The sequence below is a fragment of the Ochotona curzoniae genome, unplaced genomic scaffold (assembly GCF_017591425.1).
Source record: "Ochotona curzoniae isolate NIBS_2020 unplaced genomic scaffold, NIBS_Ocur_1.0 contig_3332, whole genome shotgun sequence".
In the NCBI taxonomy this organism is placed as follows: Eukaryota; Metazoa; Chordata; class Mammalia; order Lagomorpha; family Ochotonidae; genus Ochotona; species Ochotona curzoniae.
The window spans coordinates 7,191,923-7,214,738 of record NW_024465816.1 but is presented as its reverse complement, the minus strand read 5'-3'; the positions used below and the strand labels follow the sequence as shown (position 1 = coordinate 7,214,738).

At 49.9% G+C, this 22,816-nt stretch overlaps 1 protein-coding gene across 2 annotated transcripts in view; it reads left to right on the top strand.

Moving 5' to 3' along the window:
- The first annotated feature begins 3,853 nt into the window (after positions 1-3,853).
- LOC121156258 (phospholipid-transporting ATPase IB) overlaps positions 3,854-22,816 on the top strand; it is a 584,459-nt gene continuing 565,496 nt past the window's right edge. The window contains exon 1 of one of the 2 annotated variants that reach the window (XM_040979868.1): positions 3,854-4,165. In XM_040979868.1, the coding sequence (XP_040835802.1) occupies positions 4,090-4,165 (76 nt within the window). In that variant the 5' untranslated portion in view covers positions 3,854-4,089. The remainder of the gene's footprint in view (positions 4,166-22,816) is intronic. The other variant, XM_040979869.1, reaches the window with a different exon arrangement.

The window sequence follows — 22,816 nt, the reverse complement described above, 5'->3', positions numbered from 1 at the left end:
CTTTCGAAGTTTTCTTCTAATAGTTTGATGGTTTCTGGGTGCAGATTTAGGTTACTGATCCATTTAGAGCTGATTTTTGGGTGAGGTGAAAGGTGGGGGTCTTGTTTCTTACTTCTGCATGTCTTGTATTGCTATAAAAACAGAGTTCTGAGGATCTTTGAAACAGAATAGAAACCCCAGATGTGAACCCTCACATGTTCAGCCAACTAATTTTTAAAAAAAGATGTGCTTATTTTATTGGAAAGTCAGATATACAGAGAGGAGGAGAGACAGGGAGGAAGATCTTCTGTGCATTCATTCACTCCCCAGGTGACTGCAATGGCTGCAGCTGAGCTGATCTGAAGCCAGGAGCCAGGAGCTTCTTCGTGATCTCCCACATGGGTGCAGGGTCCCAAGGCTTTGGGTCATCTTCAACTGCTTTCCACAAACAGAAAGCTGGGTGGGAAGTGAGGCCACCGGGATTAGAACCAGCCACCCATATGATCCCAGTGTGTGTAAGCTGCTAGGCTACTGCGCTGGGCCCAGCCAACTAATTTTTGACAAGAAGACAGAAAGCCATGATTTGTATGAAAGAACTTCTTGGGAAAGCCAGCAGCTAGGGCCATGAAGACTGAACCAGGGAGAATGTGGCTTATGGTAAGACAGAAGTTTAGTGTGGTGGCCTGGCAGCTAAAGTCCTCGCCTTGAACGTGCCTGGGATCCCATATGGGCACCAATTCTAATCCCAGCTGCTCCACTTCCCATCCAGCTCCCTGCTTGTGGCCTGGGAAAGCAGTTGAGGACGGCCCGAATCCTTGGGACCCTGCACCCGCGTGGGAGACCTGGAAGAAGTTCCTGGCTCCTGGCTTCGGATTGGTGCAGCTCTGGTAGTTGTGGCCACATGGGGAGTGAATCTCTCCTGCTCTCTGTATATCTGACTTTGCAATAAAAATAAATGAATCTTTAAAAAAGTGACAGAAGTTTAAGGTGGCCATGAGAAGCACTATTTGTAAACCCTGGTCATGGACCCTGGTGTGGATTGGCACCAGTGGCTCTGCAGCCTCACTCTTTGCCAGTCTTGGGGAGCGTTTCTGTGCAGCCACAGCCCTGGAAGATGCAGCGTTCCTGGGAGACTCGCCTCTCTCACTGGATAAGGTGGAGACAGGTGACTTCCACCCTGTCAGCTCCACTTTAGCTCCTGCAGGAAAAGGGCTGCCGTGGCTTAGTGAAGTGCAGTTTTGGCCCGTGCCCTATTGGGACCCTCCCTTGAGGGACCTGTTCTTCCTTCTGCCTTTGCTTCTGGACTTGCTTTCGTATAGCTGGACACATACGCTCCATTTGAGCAGCCCTGCTGCCCTGGATTGTGAACTTATTTGCTGTTCCTTCTTCCCACGTGTCTTCCTTTCCTCTGGTTCTAGCCGAGCTCGCCTCTGGCAAGGATCAAAGGCAAGCACAGGTCACTGGGTGATGGTGACTGGCATTGGGAGGTTAGCAATCAGTGCTGGTCATCTGCCAACCGGAAGCCTTTCCCCTTGGAACTTGAAAGTGGTACACACTGTGGCCATTGTTCGTCTAATCCCTCCAACTTCCCAAGAGGCAGACAGCTTAGGAGAATCAACGGTGGCGCACAAGGAAGTGTAGTACATGTTCAAATGAAATACTGACTCTTGCTCCTTGCAATCCTGACCTGCCTTGCGCATGACCTACCAGGTGTGCCAACTGAATGAGCTCAGCTCACTGAGAAAGCTGCCGGACCAGTTTGTTAACCAGAGAATAAACGTGAAAGAAAAAACAAAAATCAAAAGCCCCGTTTCATGACTGGGCTCCGTGAACAACGGCAGAACGTGGGAGCAGGTGCGGCAGTCCCGGGACACGTTTGGTGCTGCACCTGACCTGCTTCTGCCTTCAGCACTGAAGAAGGGACCAGCATTGTGGCGCTCCGGGCTCAGCTGCTGCTGGGATGCCACCTCCCCCGGGGGAATGCCCGGGATCCTGCTCCTCTTTGCCAGTCAGCTTCCTGCTGTTGTCCCTGGAAGGCAGCGGATGGTGGCCTGGGCCCCTGGGTCCCTGCCATTCAAGTGGTACCCCTAGATGAGGCTCCCCTTGGCTTCAGCCTAGCCAAGTCCCAGCTACTGTGGGCACTTGGTGGAGTGGGTCAGCGGGCAGAAGAACTCACTCTTTCTAAATTCTCTGTCATTCTTTCAAATAAAACTTAGAAAATTTGTTTATTTTCTTTTTTGAATTGGGAACAACTTTTGTGTACTCATTCCATGGTTACCGTAGTCTCATATCTGTCTTAAAGGTTGGGATGAAAAGAAACTTATTTTTTTCCTTTAAGTATGCTGTTCCTTTCAGAATTCTGCTCTAGTCCTCAAGGAATCGTCATATAGAGTGACTCCGCATGGGAAGTTTTTGATAAATCCAGTGCTGGGTTGAATAGTCTTAAGATCCACTTGGTACCCAGACAGAATGTCTGCCATCCACGTTTCTGAACAAATGTTTGAGGATTCAGGACGGACAGGTAGAGAGTCCTCCTCCAAGCTAACACTGAATACAGACCCTTGCCAGCCTCGTCTTCCATGCCCATCCTGTCTGGACTGTCCTGTGAAAACCTGCAGCACTGGGCCTCGTGCAGTAGCCTGGTAGCTAAATCCTTGCCTTGCAGCCACCGGGATCTCAAATGGGCGGTGGTTCTAGTCCTGCCTGCTCTGTTTCCCATCCAGCTCCTTGCCTGTTTCCTGGGAAAGCCTTGGGAAAGCCTTGGGACCCTGCACCCATTGCGGAAGACCTAGAAAAAGCTCCTGGCTTCTGGCATCGGATTGGTTTAGTTCTGGCCCTCGCGGCCACTTGGGGAGTGAATCATCGGATGGAAGCTCTTTCTCTCAGTCTCTCCTTCTCTCTGAAAAACTGCCTTTCCAATAAATAAATAAAATAAAACAAAATAAAATCTTTAAAAATCTGTAGCACCGGCTGGCGGGACAGGCCTGTCTTCCCCCAGGCACATTTCCGCTGACCGCCGTGTCCTTCTCCTTGCCCAGTCCCCACTGTCTTACTGAGAGATAATGATTGCTCCCATCAAGGTTGGCTCGGGCTGTAACGGCAGCCGATTGCGTGTTCCTCTTCTCTAACCTCAGGGTTAGAATTGCATCAGATATGATGAAGCGTCTGCTTTGATCCCTCCGTGGAACTGTGCCCAGAAAAGCACCAAGCACAGGCTGCAGAGGCAAAAATAGATGGAGTGACCTTGGAGAAGGCACTCTGCGGTGGTGGAAGGTGTGAGTGTGTGTGTGTGTGTGTGTGTGAGTGTGTGTGTGTGTGGTGGTTTCAAAGACTCCCTAGGGTGTAAGAGAGAGAGATGACAGGTGGAGATCTTCTGGTTCATTCTTCAGATACCACAAACAGGACAGGGCCAGGCCCAATCAGGGATTTACATACTTGAGCCCTCACCTGCTGCCTCCCCAGTGTCCATAATGGGAAGCTGGAGTCACAGCTCGCACTTGGAGACACCAAATAGAATTCTGGAGAGGCCATGGGCGCGGAGGCAGAGGCCGCAGACCTGGGGCCTACGCTGAGTTCTAGGCTACAAGTCTGCTATTTTGGAAAAATATCTGTTCTTCACAGACCTCAGCAGGCTGGGCCAGGACGAACAGTAACGTAACTGCGAAAAGATAGGGCGGCCAGGATCCTGCACATCTCCGGGTGTGCAGGTGCACATCTCCAGGATGAGGCCCCCCCAGGCAGCAGGCAACCCTCCGATGCTGTCGTTTGAAGGTTCCCCCATCTCCTGAGCGCCGCTGCAGCTGCTCCCCAGCCTCCCCGGCCCGCTCCTCCTCCTGCGGGGCGCCGGTCGCAGGCCGCCCCCGCCCCCCACGCCGCAGCACGGCCGGCCAGGCCCGGCGCGCTGGCGTCCGCGGGCGCTGCCGCATTGGCTGCTGCGGCACGGACGGCGCAGCCACGCGCGCGACGGACACCGCCGCGGAGGTCCCCGCCAGTCCCCCTCGCGGCGTGGCGGCGGCCCACACATGGCCCTGGAGCTGCGGCCCCAGCGCCTAGTCTTGTGCGCGTCTTCCGCCGCTCGCCCCGGGCCGCCGAGCCCCCGCTGCGGGCGCGATGCTGAACGGCGCAGGCCTGGACAAGGCTCTTAGGATGTCCCTGCCGCGGAGGACGCGGATCGGCTCGTCCGTGGGTGAGCGGGGAGGGTGGGCTGGGGGCGGGCGCGGGGCGGGGAGGGCGCGGGGCGCGCCCGCGGTTATGTGACACCGCCTCGCCCTCCGCGCGGCTCCCCCTCCCCGGCCGCTGGAGCAGCGGATGCAGAGGGCCACCCTGTGTCTGGGGACTGGGCATCGCTGCACCTGCCGGGCCAGAAGGCCCAGTGGCCCAGCAAGGATCGGATACCCCCCGATCTGCCCCCTACCCCTGTAGACGAGTGCGCGCGCGGCTAAGTGTGTGCTCCACGCGCATGTCCGGGCCCCCCTGCGCGGTGGTGAGGCGGGGACTTGGCGACCCGCGGCGTTGCCAGCTGCAGTGGGCGCTATTGGCTGGGCGCGGAGGACGACTCGCTTTCCTAGGCTGGCTGCGCGCTTCGCCGCGTGGGGTATCTGCTGCCGGGATCACAGGGAGCCAAGGGGGCCACCCTAGGTAGGGCTCTGGATGTCTGGATCTCAGCAGCGACGCTACTGCAGCCTCGGCTTAGAAAAGCTCCCAAGGCAAACACTCAGGTGCCGGCGCTTGGGACTTGAACTACCTACACCTCCTCCCCATGCCACTTCCAGGGGCTTCAAATGTGCCAGCTCCAACCGCTCTTCGCTTTGGAAGCCCGTGTTCTGTCAGAGCACATATTTAGGCGCCAGTTTTCGTGCCGAGCCCCGGATTTCTGTGGTTATGACACATGATGGGTTACCTAGTCCCGTAGATGATGCAGAAGTGGGAGATCGGGTTCCATAACCATTTCAGGACTCCCAGAAAACGCCTGTATGAAGATCTTCTGGTGTAGGAGTGTGTGTGTGTGTGTGTGTGTGTGTGTGTGTGTGTGTGTGTGTGTGCGTGCGCGCGGGGGGGAGTGGGGAGAGGGTAGTAAGTGTGTTTTGTATGTGTGAGTTGAAAAATATGGCCGTAAAAATACTACTTTCACATTTCTGTAGTTGGATAATGCTAGAGGGAAAAGGAGCTTAGCAAGTGGTGTAGTTCACTGTTTGGGAGTTTTGAACATTCACCTGGAGGGGACTTCCTTGTGACAGTATCAGGACAAGGTGGAGGGAGCTTGAACCGCAGCAGCTGGAGGTTGGGGTAGAGGGATGGGGGGGATGGTCTGGGAAGCCGGGGTGGGGGTGACCCCTCCTTTGTAGAGCCAGAGGCATTTGCCCAGGCCTTGGCTCACGCTCTGGAAATGGGGCTTTAGCGTACGAGGGCAACTTCACATGCTCCAGGTTTCTCGGGCTGAGAATGCGTCCGGGTCATGCCCATGCAGGGTCATGCCCACACACTGCAGGAGCCCAGGGCTCTCTTTGTAGGAGCGGGCGCACAGGGGAGGGACTAGGCGCTCAATTTACTGAGGGTGAGGTGTTTTCTGCAGAGCCTGGTGGAGGTGTGCAGTGGAGAGTTGGATATCCCAGCCAGGGCCCTGCAGCCCAGGGTTCAAGGTCAGGGCTGCTTCCGCGGGTATATGCTCTGCTGTTGGCTGAGGCCTCACTGATCCAAGAGCCTTGGGCTTGCGTTCATGTTGGGCCGCTGCTGTCCTGGACATCTTAAAAATATTTAAAAATCGGATTTATTTGAGAGGCAGAGAAGACAGAGCTCTTGTCTAAGAGGGCTGCTTATGACATTTGCTGAAACACCCGAGAGGAGCTTCCTGGGCAAGGAAAGTGTGCTTTCAGCTTACGGTTTGGCGTTCACAGTTCAGAATCCAGTACCATTATAGATTGGCATCAGTGGAGGTTGGCCATGGTGGGTACAAAAGAACATCGACAAGGTGAGCTGAGGACTTGGATCCGAATAACCCAGCTTCTTGTGAGAGGCACCCCCAAGGAGACACCCCCAATAACCCAGCTTCTTGTGAGAGGTACCCCCAAGGAGACACTCCCAATGACCCAGCTTCTTATGAGAGGTACCCCCAAGGAGACACCCCCAATGACCCAGCTTCTTATGAGAGGTACCCCCAAGGAGACACCCCCAATGACCCAGCTTCTTATGAGAGGTACCCCCAAGGAGACACTCCCAATGACCCAGCTTCTTATGAGAGGTACCCCCAAGGAGACACCCCCAATGACCCAGCTTCTTATGAGAGGTACCCCCAAGGAGACACCCCCAATGACCCAGCTTCTTATGAGAGGTACCCCCAAGGAGACACTCCCAATGACCCAGCTTCTTATGAGAGGTACCCCCAAGGAGACACCCCCAATGACCCAGCTTCTTATGAGAGGTACCCCCAAGGAGACACCCCCAATGACCCAGCTTCTTATGAGAGGTACCCCCAAGGAGACACCCCCAATGACCCAGCTTCTTATGAGAGGTACCCCCAAGGAGACACCCCCAATGACCCAGCTTCTTATAAGAGTTATCCCCAAGGAGACACCCCCAACAACCTGCCAGGCACACCCCTCCAGATGCCGTAATTAGATCAGATCTGCACTCGTAATCCATCAAGCAGTAACACATCAGAGCTTGGGGGAGGCAGGTTCTGCCACATTTGCGACAGCTGTCCTCTAGCGGTTTGCTTGCTGGGTTCGGTGGCCTGGACTGGAGGTGCCAAAGCCTGGAGTGAGGAATACGATCCAGCTGTGGGTGGCAGGAAGCCAATCATGTCAGCCATCGGTGCTTCCTCCACAGAGCTGGATCAGCAAGAAGCTGCACGTGCAACCCAAGCCTGTTGATATGGAATGCAGGCGTCTTAATGAGCCTGCGCACTGCTGGGCTAAATGCCCATCTCGGCTCTTCATTTTCGAATAAGGGATCCACATTGTCATTTAACACTGGGCCTAAAGATGATATAACCAGGTCCGGTGGTCAGTGTTTATGGATGTGGCCTACAGAAGAGGGGCTTCCGATGGAGTCCTGACCACATTTGGGTGTTGGGAAATTAGTGGGCAACAGAAAGAGTCCAGCGTGTGAGGCCATTGGCAAACTGCAAGAGATGCTTGGAGGTGCCGTCGGGGCAGGTGTCCAGGAATGCAGGGGTCTGCTGTTAGCTGTGCTGGCTGCTGCTGAGGGCTTGAGACCGTGAGCACTGGCCTTCAGTTCAGACACGTGGAGGCTGAAGGTGACCTTGAAAGGTTATTTTGTGATTGTGAAGAAGAATGTCTGATAGAGCAGGTGCAGGAGGGACCCAGAGGACAGAAATTGCAAGAGACAAAGTGTGGAACTCTGGATGGTTGGGGCAGGGGAGTGGAGTGAAGTTTACCAAAAAGGCTTACAGATCTCATTCTGCTTCAAGGTTACGTGCTCAGTGGTATATACAATTTGGAAAGACAATTCTTTTTTGTTCTAAATTTCTCCCTGGAGACTTCGTGGAGGCGTGCCTTAACCTGGATACCCTTCCCGGTTTTGTTCGATGTGTCTCAGACATTTGACCTGATGGTGGGAATCTGAAGACGAGTTAGGGGGGGAGATTGCCCTGTCCTTGTGGGCCTCACAGTCTGCTCAAGGTAGAGCCTTGTGGTCTAGTGCTGCTCCGTGTTGTGGGTGTGGGTGCACACGTTGCAGGTGTGTGCTGGTGGAGCTCATGTTCTAGAGGTAGATCCCAATGCATGCAGTAAGGACCATCCGTTCTCATTTCCATCCTCGGGCCTGTGAGTGCACAGGGTGGTACACTGTGTTTGTAATGGTGCACAGGCATATTAGGCAGGTCTGTGCACATGTAGGTGTGCCAAAGAGTGGGGTCAGAAAGGAACGGGAAGCTGTTTTCTATGTTCTGTGACATCATCATGTTCTAGGGCAGGGCCCTCCCCATCTTGTTGGATTTCTGGATTTGGCTGGGTAAGTGATCAGCAATAAAGAACAGGCAGGGAGTTCAGTGCACAGACTAACACAAGCCCAGATGGTGATTGCAGATCTCCTGGGAGCTATCTCTGGAGTCCCCCTCAGATCCCACTCCTGGTCTCCTGGGAGCTATTCCTGGAGTTCCTCTCAGATCCCATTCCTGGTCTCCTGGGAGCTATCCCTGGAGTCCCCTTCAGATCCACTCCTGGTCTCCTGGGAGCTATCCCTGGAGTCTCTCTCAGATCCCACTCCTGGTTTCCTGGGAGCTATCCCTGGAGTCCCCCTCAGATCCCACTCCTGGTCTCCTGGGAGCTATCCCTGGAGTCCCTCTCAGATCCCACTCCTGGTCTCCTGGGAGCTATCCCTGGAGTCCCCCTCAGATCCCACACCTGATCTTTTTAGCCTGCCAGCCTTCTGCTAGTCGTCAAAGGTGTGTGTGTGTGTGTGTGTGTGTGTGTGTGTGTGTGTATGTGTGTGTGTATTTAATTGATTCCTACTTGGACCTAGTTTTCCCATAACAAACAGCCCCAAGTTTCAAGGAGGAGAATTGGGGCAGCTAGAAATACTGAGTTCAGTGTTCCAATGCAAGAGCTGGAAGATAGTTCAGAGATGGTTTAAACTCCCTTGCATTTCACAGACGCAGAATGCAGAGGAATTCTTTGATTAGTGATGGATTTCCAGCAGTACCAGCTAATTCTGAGGTCCAGTGTGCTGCTTGTAATCCCCGACCTACCTAGATCAAAAGCAGATCTGGGTTGAACAGGACAAGTTCATTTCCATTATTTTCTCTTTCTTCCTGTTAGAAATAAAACAGACAAGCAAACACATGTCTGGTTCCTTCTGCTTCCGCCTTATGTAATTGTTGTGGGTACTCAGTACGTAGAGATTTGACTGAGCTCTGTCGTCGGTAGTTTTTGAGTTTAATGGACTGGATTGTGCTTAGATGTCTTTTAGAGGCAGTAGAGGTAAACAGACTTCAAAGGATGAGAGAGAACTGGATTTAGATTTTGACACTGTCCTTTGCCACTCATATGACAGTTAAAGTCCTTGGCTCCTGATGTAAATGTAGCTTTTGCATGTCGTGGGGTTGTTCTGCTGATTTCTGACGTGCACGGGTTAATTATTCGTACTTGGTGATGCTCATATGGGCAGTACGCCCTCCTTTTTGCCCACTTTCATCGGAGCAAACTCCTGCACCTGCATATTTATCCTACGTTAGAGTAGAATCAGCAAAGGCATCCGCTGTCTCCATTTTCCCTTCTACAGCTAATGACAGAGACCAAGTGTATTCAACTACTTTTCATTAAATGCCTGACGCTGAGTGCTTTATAAAGAAAAGAAATTTATTTAGCTCACAGTTTCGGAGGCTGAAAGTCCAAACGGTGTGTAAGGCCAGCGATGTTGAGGATTTCCTCCACCGTGTCTCGTCACGGTGGACGGCATGATGGCAGGGAGCAGGTGCCAGAGGAAGAGAGATAGCATGGTGTCACAGAAGCCAGCAGAGAAGGGCTCTTTATAACAGCTTCCTTTCGTGGGAAGTTCTGGTTACACAGGAAGTGACGTTAATTTCTTCCGAGGGTGCCGCTACCGCTGTGGGGGGTGTGACGGGAAGGAGAAGGCATGACCTCAGGACCTCCCACCAGGCCACACCCCTTAAAGGTCCCAAAACCTTTCAACATCACCACACTGGAGATCCAGTTTCCAGCATATGAATCTTTGGGGTATGTACTCAAACCTATTGAAACCATCACACCTAACTAGGAAATGGCGATGTAGGTTATTGTGGCGTTCAGACTAGGTGGATATGATTGTAGAAATAAACATTCATCATGGGACCTGGTGCTATGACTCAATGGCTAACTCCTTGGCTTGTATTCCCCGGGATCCCTGCTGCTCTCCTTCCCATGCAGCTCCTTGCTTGTGACCTGGGAAAGCAGTCGAAGAAAGCCTTGGGACCCTGCACCCATTGCGGAAGACCTGGAAGAAGCTCCCAGCTACTGGCTTTGGATCGGCTCAGCCCTGGCCATTGCAGCCACTTGGGGAACAGTCATTGGAGGGAACATCTTTCTCTCTGTATCACCTTCTCTATGTAAATCTGATCTGTCTTTCCAGTGAAAGCAAATCTTAAAGCATTCATTGTGGTCCCTGATGGAGGGTCTCCCTGAATCCTGCTTTTGGGAGGATTCCTGCTTTTAGCGCCATCTTCTGCCTGACAGCTGGTCAACACGCACCTCAGTTGATGACTTCAGATGGTTAATAATTGAGATTGTTTTTTACACCAGGTATTTTGTCTTTACCTTCTGTCTGACAGAGGTGTCGGCCAAATGATTACATTTATTCTCTAAAAAGTGTTCAAACATTTATAAGGGGAAGTCGACAGGGTGCCTCTTAGGACAAGTCTTCCTCTCTTGATCCTTAGATCTGTACATCTACCAGATATAACCGCTGGTCAATACCATATTGGATACAGGATGTTATTTACATCCATTTAGGCCGGTAAAAGCGCTCAGAGCAAATATTACCAGCCATTAAGAAAGGCTAAAAATAAAAGCGATCTCACATTGAGGCCGTGCAGTTTGTCCCCATCTTGGTCAAGGACAAACGCAGAGATGGAGCTCACTGTAGGCCGGGAGAGAGCAGTTCTGAAGTGGGGATACGCTTGCCCTGCCTCTCCCCAGGTATAAGAGTGCATGACTGCTGTCCGCTCACGAGCCAGGCAGGTGGGCTGGGCGTTCACTGTGTTACTGTGCATCTGTCTCCTGCTGTCATCATGATTCATCCTCAAGAAAGAGCTAATTCTAAGTTTTGATTCAGAGGTTTTGGCCTCTGGGAGTAAGTTTCCCACTCTTGTGTTATCTGGGGTGAGGTTGCCGGCTGAGGGCCTTTCACACATGGCTGAAAAGTGTTTGGCTGCCTCCTGTACCTTTTCTGCCTCTGGAGTGTACTGTGTGTGTGCAGCCCTGAGCAGCCCAGGATTACTGTAAATATGTTAAGCACATTACCAAGGCTGGTTACGTGGGAAACTAGGGTAAGCAAACTGAGCACTTGTCGATGATGCTGACGTTAGCAATCTCATTCAAGCTAACAAGTTGAAAGACAGTTTTTCCCCCCCACCATTGTGATGCCCTAGTGTCGCAGAGCTGCTTGCTTAAATTCAAAGACCCGGACAGAGCACGGTGTGCTGAGGGAGTCAGCTTTTATGCCGCCAGGGGGTCAAGCTTCTTATCAGCTATTTTTAGCTCCATACTGATCAGCCTTTCTGTTTTGCATTTTGTTCCCTTTATTACCATTTTTTTTTTTTTTTTTTTTTGGTGAATGCAAGGAGGAAACAGGGTGCCTCTTACTCCCTGCCCCGGTCATCCCTGGACACGCAGCTAACCCAGCCATCCAGGCTCGTCTGGGTGCTCTGGGCAGTCTCCCCAGCCGCGTTGGAGCTGAGCAGGTGTTGCTAGGTAGGGGAACCGTCTGTCCCTGTGTGTCTGCCTCCGGCTTCCCAAGGTGACTCTGATGCGTGTCTGTGCTAGGGAAAAGAACAAAAGCAGACATTTCTAATGCTCAGAGCATCATTGCTTCAGTTCTACTACACTCTTCCATTGCATGGTTTTGTGATGTGAGGGGTAGAATGCGTTTTTCTTCTGGAAAGGAAAACCTCAGAATGGGCAGGCAACTGAGAAAGGTTCTCAGGTAAGAATAATATGGCTTGGATATCAGCATGCAGGCTGAAGGAAGATTGTGAATGAAGGGCACAGCTTGGATCTGGGAATACTGGGCATACTGGGAATACTGACCTAGGGCAGTGTCATAGAAAACTGTAGTTATGGCAGGCCCAGTATGAAAACATAGTGGTTAAAGTCCTCACCTTGCATGTGCTGGGATCCCATGTGGTACATATCCTGGCTGTTCTACTTCCCTCCCAGATCCCTGCTTGTGGCCTGGGAAAGCAGTTGAGGATGCCCAAGGCCTTGGCACCCTGCACCGACGTTGGAGACCTGGAAGAAGCTCCTGGCTCCTGGCTTTGATTCGGCTCAGCTCTGGCCAATGTGGTTGCTTGGGGAGTGAATCAGCGCACAGAAGATCTTTCTCTCTGTCTCTCCTCCTTTCTGTATATCTGACTTTGCAATTAAAAAAAAAATCTTAAAAAAAACAAAACCCTGTGGTTATTGCAAACAGGCTAAGTTGGAGTGGGCTAAACACAGAGGCGGAGACCAGACTGAGGAGAAATGGGGGAGGCGTGTTCTCTTATCACAGATCGATAGAACGGTGTTTGTGCTTCCGGGTCTCCTGTTTGTCTTTCACAGAGCCCAAGATATTTTGCACAGAGCAGGCCACACAGTAGAGTCAGAAATTGGGCAATACTTGACTGAATCAGAGGTTATCAAGGTTGAAAATGATTTTATAGGTCTGTGCTGTGTAGCTTGCAAAACAGTGAGTCAGAGTTGAGTTGCTCTGTAATGTCAGGTTAAAACTGAATTTCTGGTGGCAGGAAATATCTTCCAATTCTGAGATTCTTTCTTCTGCTTGTTTCATTCTATTTTGAAGACTCTCCACTGAACTTTTAGTTTGCTCCACTGTGTTATTCATTTCTGATATATCAAGTTTCATTGATTCATTTCCAGGGTGACATATTACTTCAATTCCCTGAACACCGGCTTTACATGCTTCTCATTGTTGACAAGAACCATTAAAACAAGTGTTTTGAATTCTGTATCCCCCATTTTCTCGATGTCTTCCTCAGTTAACTCTGAGGTTGGCATAGGGGTTTGCTCCTTTCCAGAGGGAGTTTTCAGTAATATTCATTGTGCCTCTGTCTCTTCTTTTGATCTTGGTCACTGTACTTTTGTTTATCAGATTCTTCCCCTTGGGGCAGGTTTCTAAGCTGTGTCACCCACTGGTCTACAGTTCAATTTTACTTATTGCAGTTGGTACACGCTCTTTGTTTGCAACCAATTATGCCACTCCCTCCAGTGAGTTCCAGGTCTGGGTTCTTATGTTAGATTTCCACCATGAACTTCGTAGCCCCAGCTCTTGGCTCACCACTCTCCACCACCTCCTGTGATACCGTGCTGAGGCCGCACTGGTCTCTCCACAACCTTTCTCCCACTTCCAGTTGGAACAGATCCCAGGATTAGGGAGACACCAGGTGTCCTATATAGCTAGGTTGTTGTTGGTGCTGATCTTGCTGGAGCCTGTTGGACGTTAGGTCTGGGTGCCGCACGGACCTATTTTGACCAGTACGAAGCCACAGTCGGTATTATTTACCTGTAGGACCAATGCAGTCCATGGAACTTAGTGAGTTCTTGTGAGCTCAGCACTTGAGCAGTTCACTGTTGTCCCCTGCAGTCCTAAAGCTTTTGCCACAATGTGCAAAATGGCGCCAGATGTGCCACTACTAGAGTTCTTGATCTGCTGACCATCAGGTCTCAGGGCTACTCAGACCTGTCTTGGGTGGAACCTGTAGAATGCCACATTGCTGCAGTTCACTGAGTCAGAGATGAGTTCACTCTCAGCTCAGCATATGCTCAGTCCTTTCCCTTGCCTTTGTCTGCTTAAGCAAAATGGTACCCAATTCGGCTCTAGGTAGCTGACTGGGCTGTGAAATCCACCCTGTTCTCACACTGCCCGTCTGGGATCTGCGGCTCTGTCTCTGCTCCTGATCAAGTCAAACAGACCAGCACGATGAGTAGCTCCCAGTGAAAGTCCCTTCTCACCTGGTTGCTGGTGGAGTTCCGGCTGCTGGGGAAGTTCTGATCGCTGTTAGCTGAATGCTGCTGGAATATCAGTCACTGTACTGCCACACCTTTGTGTCCTCTGCTTTCTTGTGTCTGTCAGTCTCCACGTACCTCTCTGCTGTTGTTCTGTCCTTTCCTATTTCCTGGAATGTGTCCTCTCTGCTTCATGCTGACTAAATGTTTCTCCGTCTGTTTAAATGAGTCCTTACCCTATTCTGCCATCTTGTTCCCTTCTTTTGAATTTTAATGAATGGGTTTTCATTTATCTGAAAGGCAGGGAGGCAGACACACAGAGAATGCTCCCATCTTCTATTTCAATCCCCTAAATGCCTTTAACAGCTGGGGCTGGGATGCTCCTGAAGCCAGGAACCTGGAACTCAGTCCAGGTTGCCTATATGGATGGCGGGAACCTACATCCTGGTGCTGCCTCCAAATTTGCAGCAAGCTGGAATTAGGAACAAATCTGGGATTTGACCCCAGGTTAGCATATGTGCAAGAGATTAAAGAGAAAAGGGGCAGGGCCTGACAGAGCAGGTAAGACACCGCTTTCGTACCCTGAGTGCTTGGGATGCCATGGACCTGTCTTCCAAGGCGGCTGCACCATTCTGCTTTCCCAGCAGCAAGCAATGAGAGTTCTTGCTGCTCCGTGTCCTCAGCAGCGTTTGGTGTCTTCTGTGGTTTATGAGTTGGCCGTCCTAGTGGGGGTCTAGTGGTACCTCCCTGTTGCTTCCTGGTGGCATCAGCTGTTGAGCATCTTTTCAGTCTTGATTGTCTTGATTATCTCTGCTCAGATATTCCGTCATCTTCACTGAGCTGTTTGTTTTCCTGTTGTTGAGTTTTCAGAGTTTTGGTATAACTGAGAGACAAGTGTTTTCTAAATATTTTGCCCCAGACCTTGGCTTGTGTTTTCATTTTCTTTACAGTTTCTTTTGTAGAGTAAAAGTACTTAATTTTGGTAAGAAAACATATCAGTATTTTCTTTAGTTGGTTGTGTCTTCAGTGTTTTAAGTTTTCCTTGATTCTTTTCTCAGCTTTTTTTTTTTTAATTTCTGTTGGGAAGACAGATATATATAGAGAAAAAGATCTTCCATCTACTAGTTTACTCCCCAAATGGCTACAATGGCTGGAGCTGAGCCTATCCGAAGCCAGGAGCCAAGAGCTTCTTCCGGGTCTCCCACGCAGGTGCAGGGTTCCAAGGCTTTGAGCCTCCTCGACTGCTTTCCCAGGCCACAAGCAGGGATCTGGGAGGGGAATGGGGCGGCTGGGACATGAACTGATGCTCATATGGGATCTTGTGAGTGCCAGGTGAGGACTTTAGTATCTAGGTTATCGTGCCTGATCCTCCAGTTCTTTTAAAATATATCATAGTCAGTGTTTGTAAACTAGAATCGCCGCACTGTGCTGTACAGGAGCAGTCCATATTCCTATCTAACTGTGTTTTGGTATCTGCTGCCCAACCTCGGTCCCTCCTTGTCCCACTGGTGAGCATTATCCTCCCCTCTGCTTCTATGATATGCATTTTTCAGCAGCACGTTTGTGAGAGAATACCTGGTACTTTTCTTTCTGTGTTGGCTTATATGACTTAGTGTTCCCTCCATGTTGCTGCGTAGCTCACATTTTCGTGTATATTTCATGACTGAATGATGCTCTGTCATTTGCCGATCTGTGGACGCCTCTGTTGGTTTGCTGTCCTGGATGCTGGGAACATGCTGCAGTAAACACCAGGACGCAGGCGTGGCTTTCATCCACTGGCTTCATTTCCTTTGGGTTTGTATCCAGTAGTGGAGTAGCTGCATCTTGTGACAGTTCTACTTTTAATAGTTTTCTTTTAAAAGATTTATTTATTTATTTAAGATTTATTTTTATCATTTTTTTATTGGAAAGGTGGATATACAGAGAGGAGAGACAGAGAGGAAGATCTTCCGTCCGATGATTCACTCCCCAAGTGAGCGCAATGGCCAATATTATGCTGATCCGAAGCCAGGAGCCATGCGGGTGCAGGTTCCCAAAGCTTTGGGCCGTCCTTGACTGCTTTCCCGGGCCACACGCAGGGAGCTGGAAGGGAAGTGGGGCTGCCGGGATAGGACCAGCGCCCATATGGGATCCCGGGTGTGCAAGGTGAGGACCTTAACCACTTGCACCACCGCACCGGGCCCAAGATTTATTTATTTTTATTGGGAAAGGCAGATTTACAGAGAGAAGGAGAGAGAGAGAAAGATATTCCACCAACTGGATCACTCCCCAAGTCTCTGCAACAGCTGAAGCTGAGCCTATCCAAAGCCAGGAGCCAGGAGTCTCTTCTAGGTCTCCCATGCACTTGCATGCAGGGTCTTAAGGCTTTCCTCTGATGTGGAGCTGGATTGGAAATGGAGCAGCTGGGACACAAGCCAGTGCCTGTATGGGATCTCAGCACTTGGAGTTGGAGGGTTAGCCAGTTGAACCATTGTGCTTGGGCCCTTGAGTTTTTTTGAGGAAACATAGATACTGTGTTAGCCATGCCAGAAGTTTAATTATCCCTTTATTTTCTTTTGCTGAAACACCCGGATACCGGTTGAGAAGAGGAAGCCGGACATGCTGTGCTGTTTCCATTTGACTTGTGCCACAGTTTGGGCTGATATCAGCTTTTCTGTTTCGGCCCTGATGACTCAAGTCAGGTCTGCTTGAGTTTTGATTCCCTGACACCTGCTGCCTAGATATACCTGGGCAAATTACCTAATTCTTTCAGGTTCCTTTTTATTAATGTCTAAAATATAAATGATAACGCTTCCCTCATTGAATTATTGAGACTGACACAAAAGAACACATACAAAGCACTTTGCACTGCCTAACACTTAGTTACCTCTTATAAAATCAATAATTACTAACCTTTAGTATGCTAACTGTAATTGTTTCTATAATAATATAAGAATATAGCGACATGGGTCACCTTCCTTGTATTTTTATCTGCACAATCTGATTGGGACCTTCTCCGTATTTACTTGGAGCTCCAAGAGGCTAGAATGTTTTTGGACAGTATCTTGGCCACTGCAGTGAGCGGAATTGTTCAGGCGCACTATTGCAGTCTGCTCCCGGCAGTGGACTCAGGGGCGAACCTGCCTCTCCCTGCGAAAGTCATTTGGTTTCTGAGTGATCTACTAAGCGGGACTCTGGTCCTGTTAAGCAGCCCTCTCCCGCCCATCACTGACAGGGCCACTGAGGCAGGCTGAGCTGGCACGCCAGCAGAACCATGCTTTGTGGAAGTTTAAACATCAATAGGTTGCCTTGTATCAGAGAGAACAGATGATATTTGCCCTGTTGGGATTGGCTTATTCCACTGCCTATGGAGCTGTATCATGAAAAATAAAAATTAAAAAAAAAAAAAACCCAAAACCAAAACATTAACAGGAAAGGGTGTTTCTCCCTGGAGGATCCAAATTGTCAGTTCCTCTCCTCATTAAGAATGAAAGCCGTGACTGCTGTATTAACTCTAGTTTCTGCCAATTTAGGGGTACCTTTTTTTTTTCTGTTGTTATTTCATCTTTTCAGTTGATTCTGTAAATGAATGATTTAGCCTCCCTCTCCCTGAGCCATTATGGAGATAAACTTTTCACTCCTTTAGCCTTGGAAATAAAGAGGAAGCAAGCTCATTTTGTGATTGAGGCTAAGGTGCCTCTAGATACATAACAATTGAAGTAATGAAATGTTATTCAGAGCTGTAACTTCTTCAACTTGGATGACAGTTCAGTAATTTTAAGTTTTTGATAGGTTTTAAAGTAAAAAAAAAATGTTTATTTGATTGAGAAGGGGGGGAGGGAGAGACAGAGAAAGAGGGGGAGGGGAGAGGGAGAAAGAGATCAATCTTATTACATAGTTAACTTCCCAAATGCCTTGAATGCTGGTGGCAGGGGACGCGCTGGAGGCTGGGAACTACTGTCAGGTCTCTCACATGGATAACCAAAACCCAGTGACTGCAGCCCCTCATTGCTGCTTCCCAAGGTCTACTCCAGCAGGAACCTGGCTGGAATCAGGAGCCAGAGCTGGGGAGTGAACCTTGAAACCCTGGTGTGAGGGATGGGCGTCCCAGCTGATGACCTAACCACCACTTGGCCCAGTGCCTGCTGCACGAGGATGTTTTATTGTTGGGATTTTGTATCATTGCAGCAGGAATGTGATATTGCAGCTGTGGGCTTCAGGAGGCCAGTGACTGTCAGCAGAGGTACTGGGTGTCGGCCGGGTGTGGTGGAGGCCCTGCCTCCAGCAGGGTTGAGCTGCTCCGGGCTGATGCGGGGAGCTGCTCCTCTTCTCTCCTGCCAGTGATCGGAGGCTCTGAGAACCCCTGAGGTGGTTGGGGAGTGGAGAGGGACATTTGTGAGTGTGCTTATCCAGTTCAATGTGGACTGAGGAGTTTCTATAAAGAAGAATTAAGAGAAAAGTTTACTTTTGGTACACAAATTTGAGATTAATGCTTGGTTTTTCATAGTACACGTTTCCATGAAGACACTTGATATGTACGGATTTCAAAATTCTTCACACTCAAATAAAAGGATTTCTTAATTCAGGCTTCTTCTGGGTCTCCTCATGGTTGGAGGGGCTGACATTTTGGGCCAGCTTCTATTACTTTCCCAGACACATTAGCACAGAGCTGGGTTGGAAGTGGAACAGCTCGGCGTTGAGCTGGTAGCCTTGCAGATTGAGGCTTTACCCACTATGCCAAAATACTGGCCCCAATCAGTGAATCTGTAAAAAACCAGAAGTGTTGGTCCTTGTGAGGGTCTTTACACGGGCTGTTTGGCCTGAGTGTAGGGCTCTGGGGAATCCACAGCCTGCCAGTCCCCTTGTCCTCGTTGAGCATTTGTAGCTATGAAAATGATTTGAAAAAAATGCTAACAGGCATCAGGCTTGTACAAATTACAAGCACGTGAATTAAAAACACAACTATCAAATTCCATTGCATAGAAGTGGATGGATGAAACTAGCCAGAATGTCCCTGAATCCCCTTCGCTATTGCTGAGCTCCCGAAATTTGAGAGGGCAGCGGGCCCTGCCTCCACTGGTGGGTAGGCGCTCTCACCACTGACCCCATGGACCAGTGACTGGCTGTGGTCCCTAACTCAGCATGGGCCCCACATTCTAGAAAAGTGTTTCTTTCACATGAGCCATGCCTTCCTTTGCCTGACAAGCACCCGTGCTTCCAGGCCCTTTCCTCTACAAGGTTGACCAAGATGGCTGAGCTGTTCTTAGTTTCTGTTTTTAAATTTTTTTTTTCAATCCATCTGAATATTGTTGCCAAACTTTCTGGCACCTTTTTCTGACCTCCATTGTCAGGAGGAGAGAATCTGACAATCATTTCATTATGTACGTGGCTGGACTGTAACACAGGCTCTGTGTATGTTCATGGACAGCCCTGGGGCAGTGAGGTTCACCAGGCATCCACGTGCAGTGGGCTGAAGCTGAAATCCCAGACGCTGGTCAGGAGACTTTAGGAGAACTATGAACGTGCTCAAAGACTGCAGCATCCTAGGACAACAGGAATGCAGTGTCAGCATCATCGAGAAGAACTAGACGAACTGCACATCACCTAGCTTCTAAGATTTTAATGGATTTAAAAGATTTTCATCTATTTTCGAGGGATAGAGAATGGGTGCATGCTCTTCGTTCTAGTTCCCTCCCAGATGCCCACAGAGGCCAAAGCAAAGCCAGAACTGAAGCTGGAGGCAGGAACTCTTCCACAGCAGTGTGAGGATTGCAGCTCGTCACCTCTCAGGGTCTACACTGGCAAGAGCCGGAGCTGGGAATGGGATGTGAGCCCTCCAGGGTGCAGTTCGGGTGTGCTAACCATGAAGCCACATACCTGTCCCTTTCCTAGCCTTTAATAGCTCTTCATAAGCATTATTTAGGTTGCTGTCATATTGCTAAGTGAATGAACAGTTCAGCTGTCACCGTTTGAGCTTAAATAAGCTCAGCCTTACTGTGGAATAGCTGTTACTAGTGGCAAGGAGGCGACTGGTTGGATAATGGATAAGAAATCAGAGTTAAGTAGAAGGAGCAAGTCTTGGGTTACAGAGCCCGGTGTGATTACAGTTCACAATAACCTTTAACATATTCTCTGAGCAAACAGAAAAGAGAAACTGCATGGCTCCAATCATAACGTAATGGCCAAAAGGATAAAGTGTTAAGCACCCAGATGTTATGCACTCACATTGTACACAGGAACTGAAATGTTGCGTGGTACTCCCCAGACACGTACCAGCATCACCGTTCAAGGCAAGTTTAATGTTGCAAAAAAGTAAATAAAATAAAAATTTAAAACAAGAAGATGAAAATGAAAGGAGAGGTTGCCAAGGTTTGGATGGATGGCTTCACTTTTCCGTGTCTGCACGGTGGGCGCAGATGGGTTGGGCTTACCCTCAGGTGGTGTGGCCAGATGTGAGGCCGTTCGTTGAGTGGCTGAGAGGGAGGCAGAGTTGGTCTGGGGGTGCCGAGCTCAGCATCCTTGGGTGAGTGGGGATGCAGGAAGTGGGGCTCAGGCAGGCATCAGCAAGGCCGCTGCTTTACAGTTACTTGGGAAACTGCACATCTGCCTTTTGGAGTTTTTGCTATCTGTGTTTCATTCTACATTGAAAATCAAAGTGTGTGTGTGTGGGGGGGGGAGAGGAAGCATAAGCTAAAAGCCAAGACGAAAACAGAAATCCAGGTCTGACCAGGATGTGGTAGGCTTAATCTGGGCCGAGCTCTCCACGTCTGGGGCTGGCTCATTGAGAACAGGCCACTAAGCGGGGATGAGAGGCTATAGAACCTCACGGCTGGCCAGACTGATACTGTGCGTGGTATCTGGGCTTGCCAGGTCTGAGAAGGAGACCAGAATAGGCCACATAAAATATGCCTCTTTGGCATAAGACCCGTCTGAATTGAAGGCAATTAAGAAACAGCAGACACAGACAAAAAGCTCCCTTTGCTGCTCTTATCTGGCTAACAGCAAGACACAAATTTCCATTTGTCAATGCCTGTTCCTCTTATGCTAGAAGTCCCGAGAGAGCTTTTGACTCATCAGTCCAGGGCTCCGAGAGGAATTTGCCAGACAAACCTTACTCAGCACCCCTTGGTGGCCAGTAGTTTCCGCAGGTGTCCACATTCCTGTAATTTACTGCCCTTGGAAACTCCCCATTTCCTTGTGTCTTTTATCGCAGCTCCACAGTTGCTCATTCTTCATTGAGAAGGTGTAGAGGCTTTCTGGTCTATGCACTTCTTTTTTGGATCTTTAGTTTTTGGCTATGATTTGAAAATTTTCCTAGATACATCAATACCAAATAAGATTTTTTTTTTTCTTTTTCCTGGTTTGTCTGTGTCCTGATCGGCAGGGCCCCAGGTTGCTGGATCCAGGTGGGTAGAGGAGCCGCGCTCCCTTACGCTTGGCATCCCTCTGGCCGTCCCTCAGCTCCCGGCTCAGCTGCCATGTGTCCACTGCAGCGAAAGCCAGAGGGGCCTATCTCAGGCCCGAGGGACTTTATTTTCTAGAAAAAGGCTTTGGTACCCTGCTTGCCTTCCTCCGTGTAGCTCTGCAAGTGCTGCCTTGGCTTCGCCGATGCACTTGACTCCAGGTGGCCTGCAGGCCTGAGGCTCTGGGGTACATTATTATCTTCCTGCAGCCTGTCTTTGCTCTTTACTGATCCTGTCTCAGGGCTTATATTTTGGCTGCTGCCAGCAAGGCCTTTGCTGTCCTCTCTGCTTTTCCCCCGGGCAGCTGTGAAGCAGGCTCACGGTGTGCCAGCATCGGTCCCAGGAGAGGATGCAGAACACTTTGGTTTTGGTTTGGTTGGTTGTTTTTCAAGATCTGTTTATTTCAAAGTCAGACTTAAGGGAGAGTGGGAAACACACATACACACACACAGAGATCTTCTGTCCGTTAATTTACTTACCAAGTGGCTGTTACAAACAGCCTTGGGATGGGCCTAGCCAAAGCCAGGAGCCTAAAACTCCACTCAGGTCTCCTACGTGAGTTGCAGACCGTCTTCTGCTGCTCTCCCAGGTGCGGTAACAGGAAGCTGAATGGGAAGTGGAGCAGCCAGGCTGCCAGCTTGTGTGGCTTGCTGGTATCGTCAGTGGTGCTGCACCTGGCACCAGCCCCTGAACACTGTGTTAATGTTGTGCACCCGTGTCGGCTTACGAAGCAAGTGCAGTGAAAACAGAGCACTCACAGAGGTCGGACGAAGCCATTGTGTTGCGTCTAGATGGGCAGCAGAGGCCACCAGAAGACTGGAATTGTTGTGAGCCAATTCCCAAAGGTGCAGGAAAGCTGCCCAGGGCAGACGGAGTCTAGTCCGCACCCAGCCGGTGCACTGCAGCAGAGCCACCCTGAGGACAAGCCCTGCCCTTGGTTTTACACCCGAGGGCAGGCATAATTGCTGGGCTAAAAGCATTGCTTGGCACTATTTATTTCTTTATTTTGAGGACAGTTGGGAACAGAGCCCAAAGTGTCTTGGGCAGTTTCTCCATATCTCAGGATGATGCAGTCCTAGTACCTTCTCAAATCACTCTGAGAATGACAAGCAAGAATCAGGGAGAAAGAGCTGGGGCTGCAGGGCCGTCCAGAGATGTGTCCTGTAACATCTTAGAAAAGGGTTGGTCTCTTTTATCCTGGACTTTATAGGCTCTCACTTTTTAAAAAGGCACCCAAAATACCAGTATAGTGATACGTTAGATCCAGTCCAATTATTGTGTGGCCGAAATCCTGAGTTAAAGAAACCCCTTTAAGCCCGCTTGTTCTGCTGACTGGAATGGTCCTTGCAGCTCCTGAGGGACTCCCTTCTGCTTCTTTGACTCAGGGAACGGTCACATTCCAGGACTCTCAGAAGTCAGGATTGCATTTCATGGGCTGGTGCTGTGTTATAGCACGTTAAGCCTCTTCCTGCTGTGCTGGAATCCCATATGGGCTTCGGGTTCATGTCCACTTCTTTTTGAGCTCCCTGCTGATAGTCTTGGGAAGCAGCAGAGGATGGCTCAAGTCATTGGGCTCCTCTGCACCCATATGGGAGACTTGGAGGAAGGTCCTGGCTCCTAGCTTTGGATCAGCTCAGCTCTAGTTTTGCGGCCATTTGGGGAGCGAACCAATGGGTAGAGGGTCTCTCTGTGTCTCTCTTTCTCTATATAAAATCTACC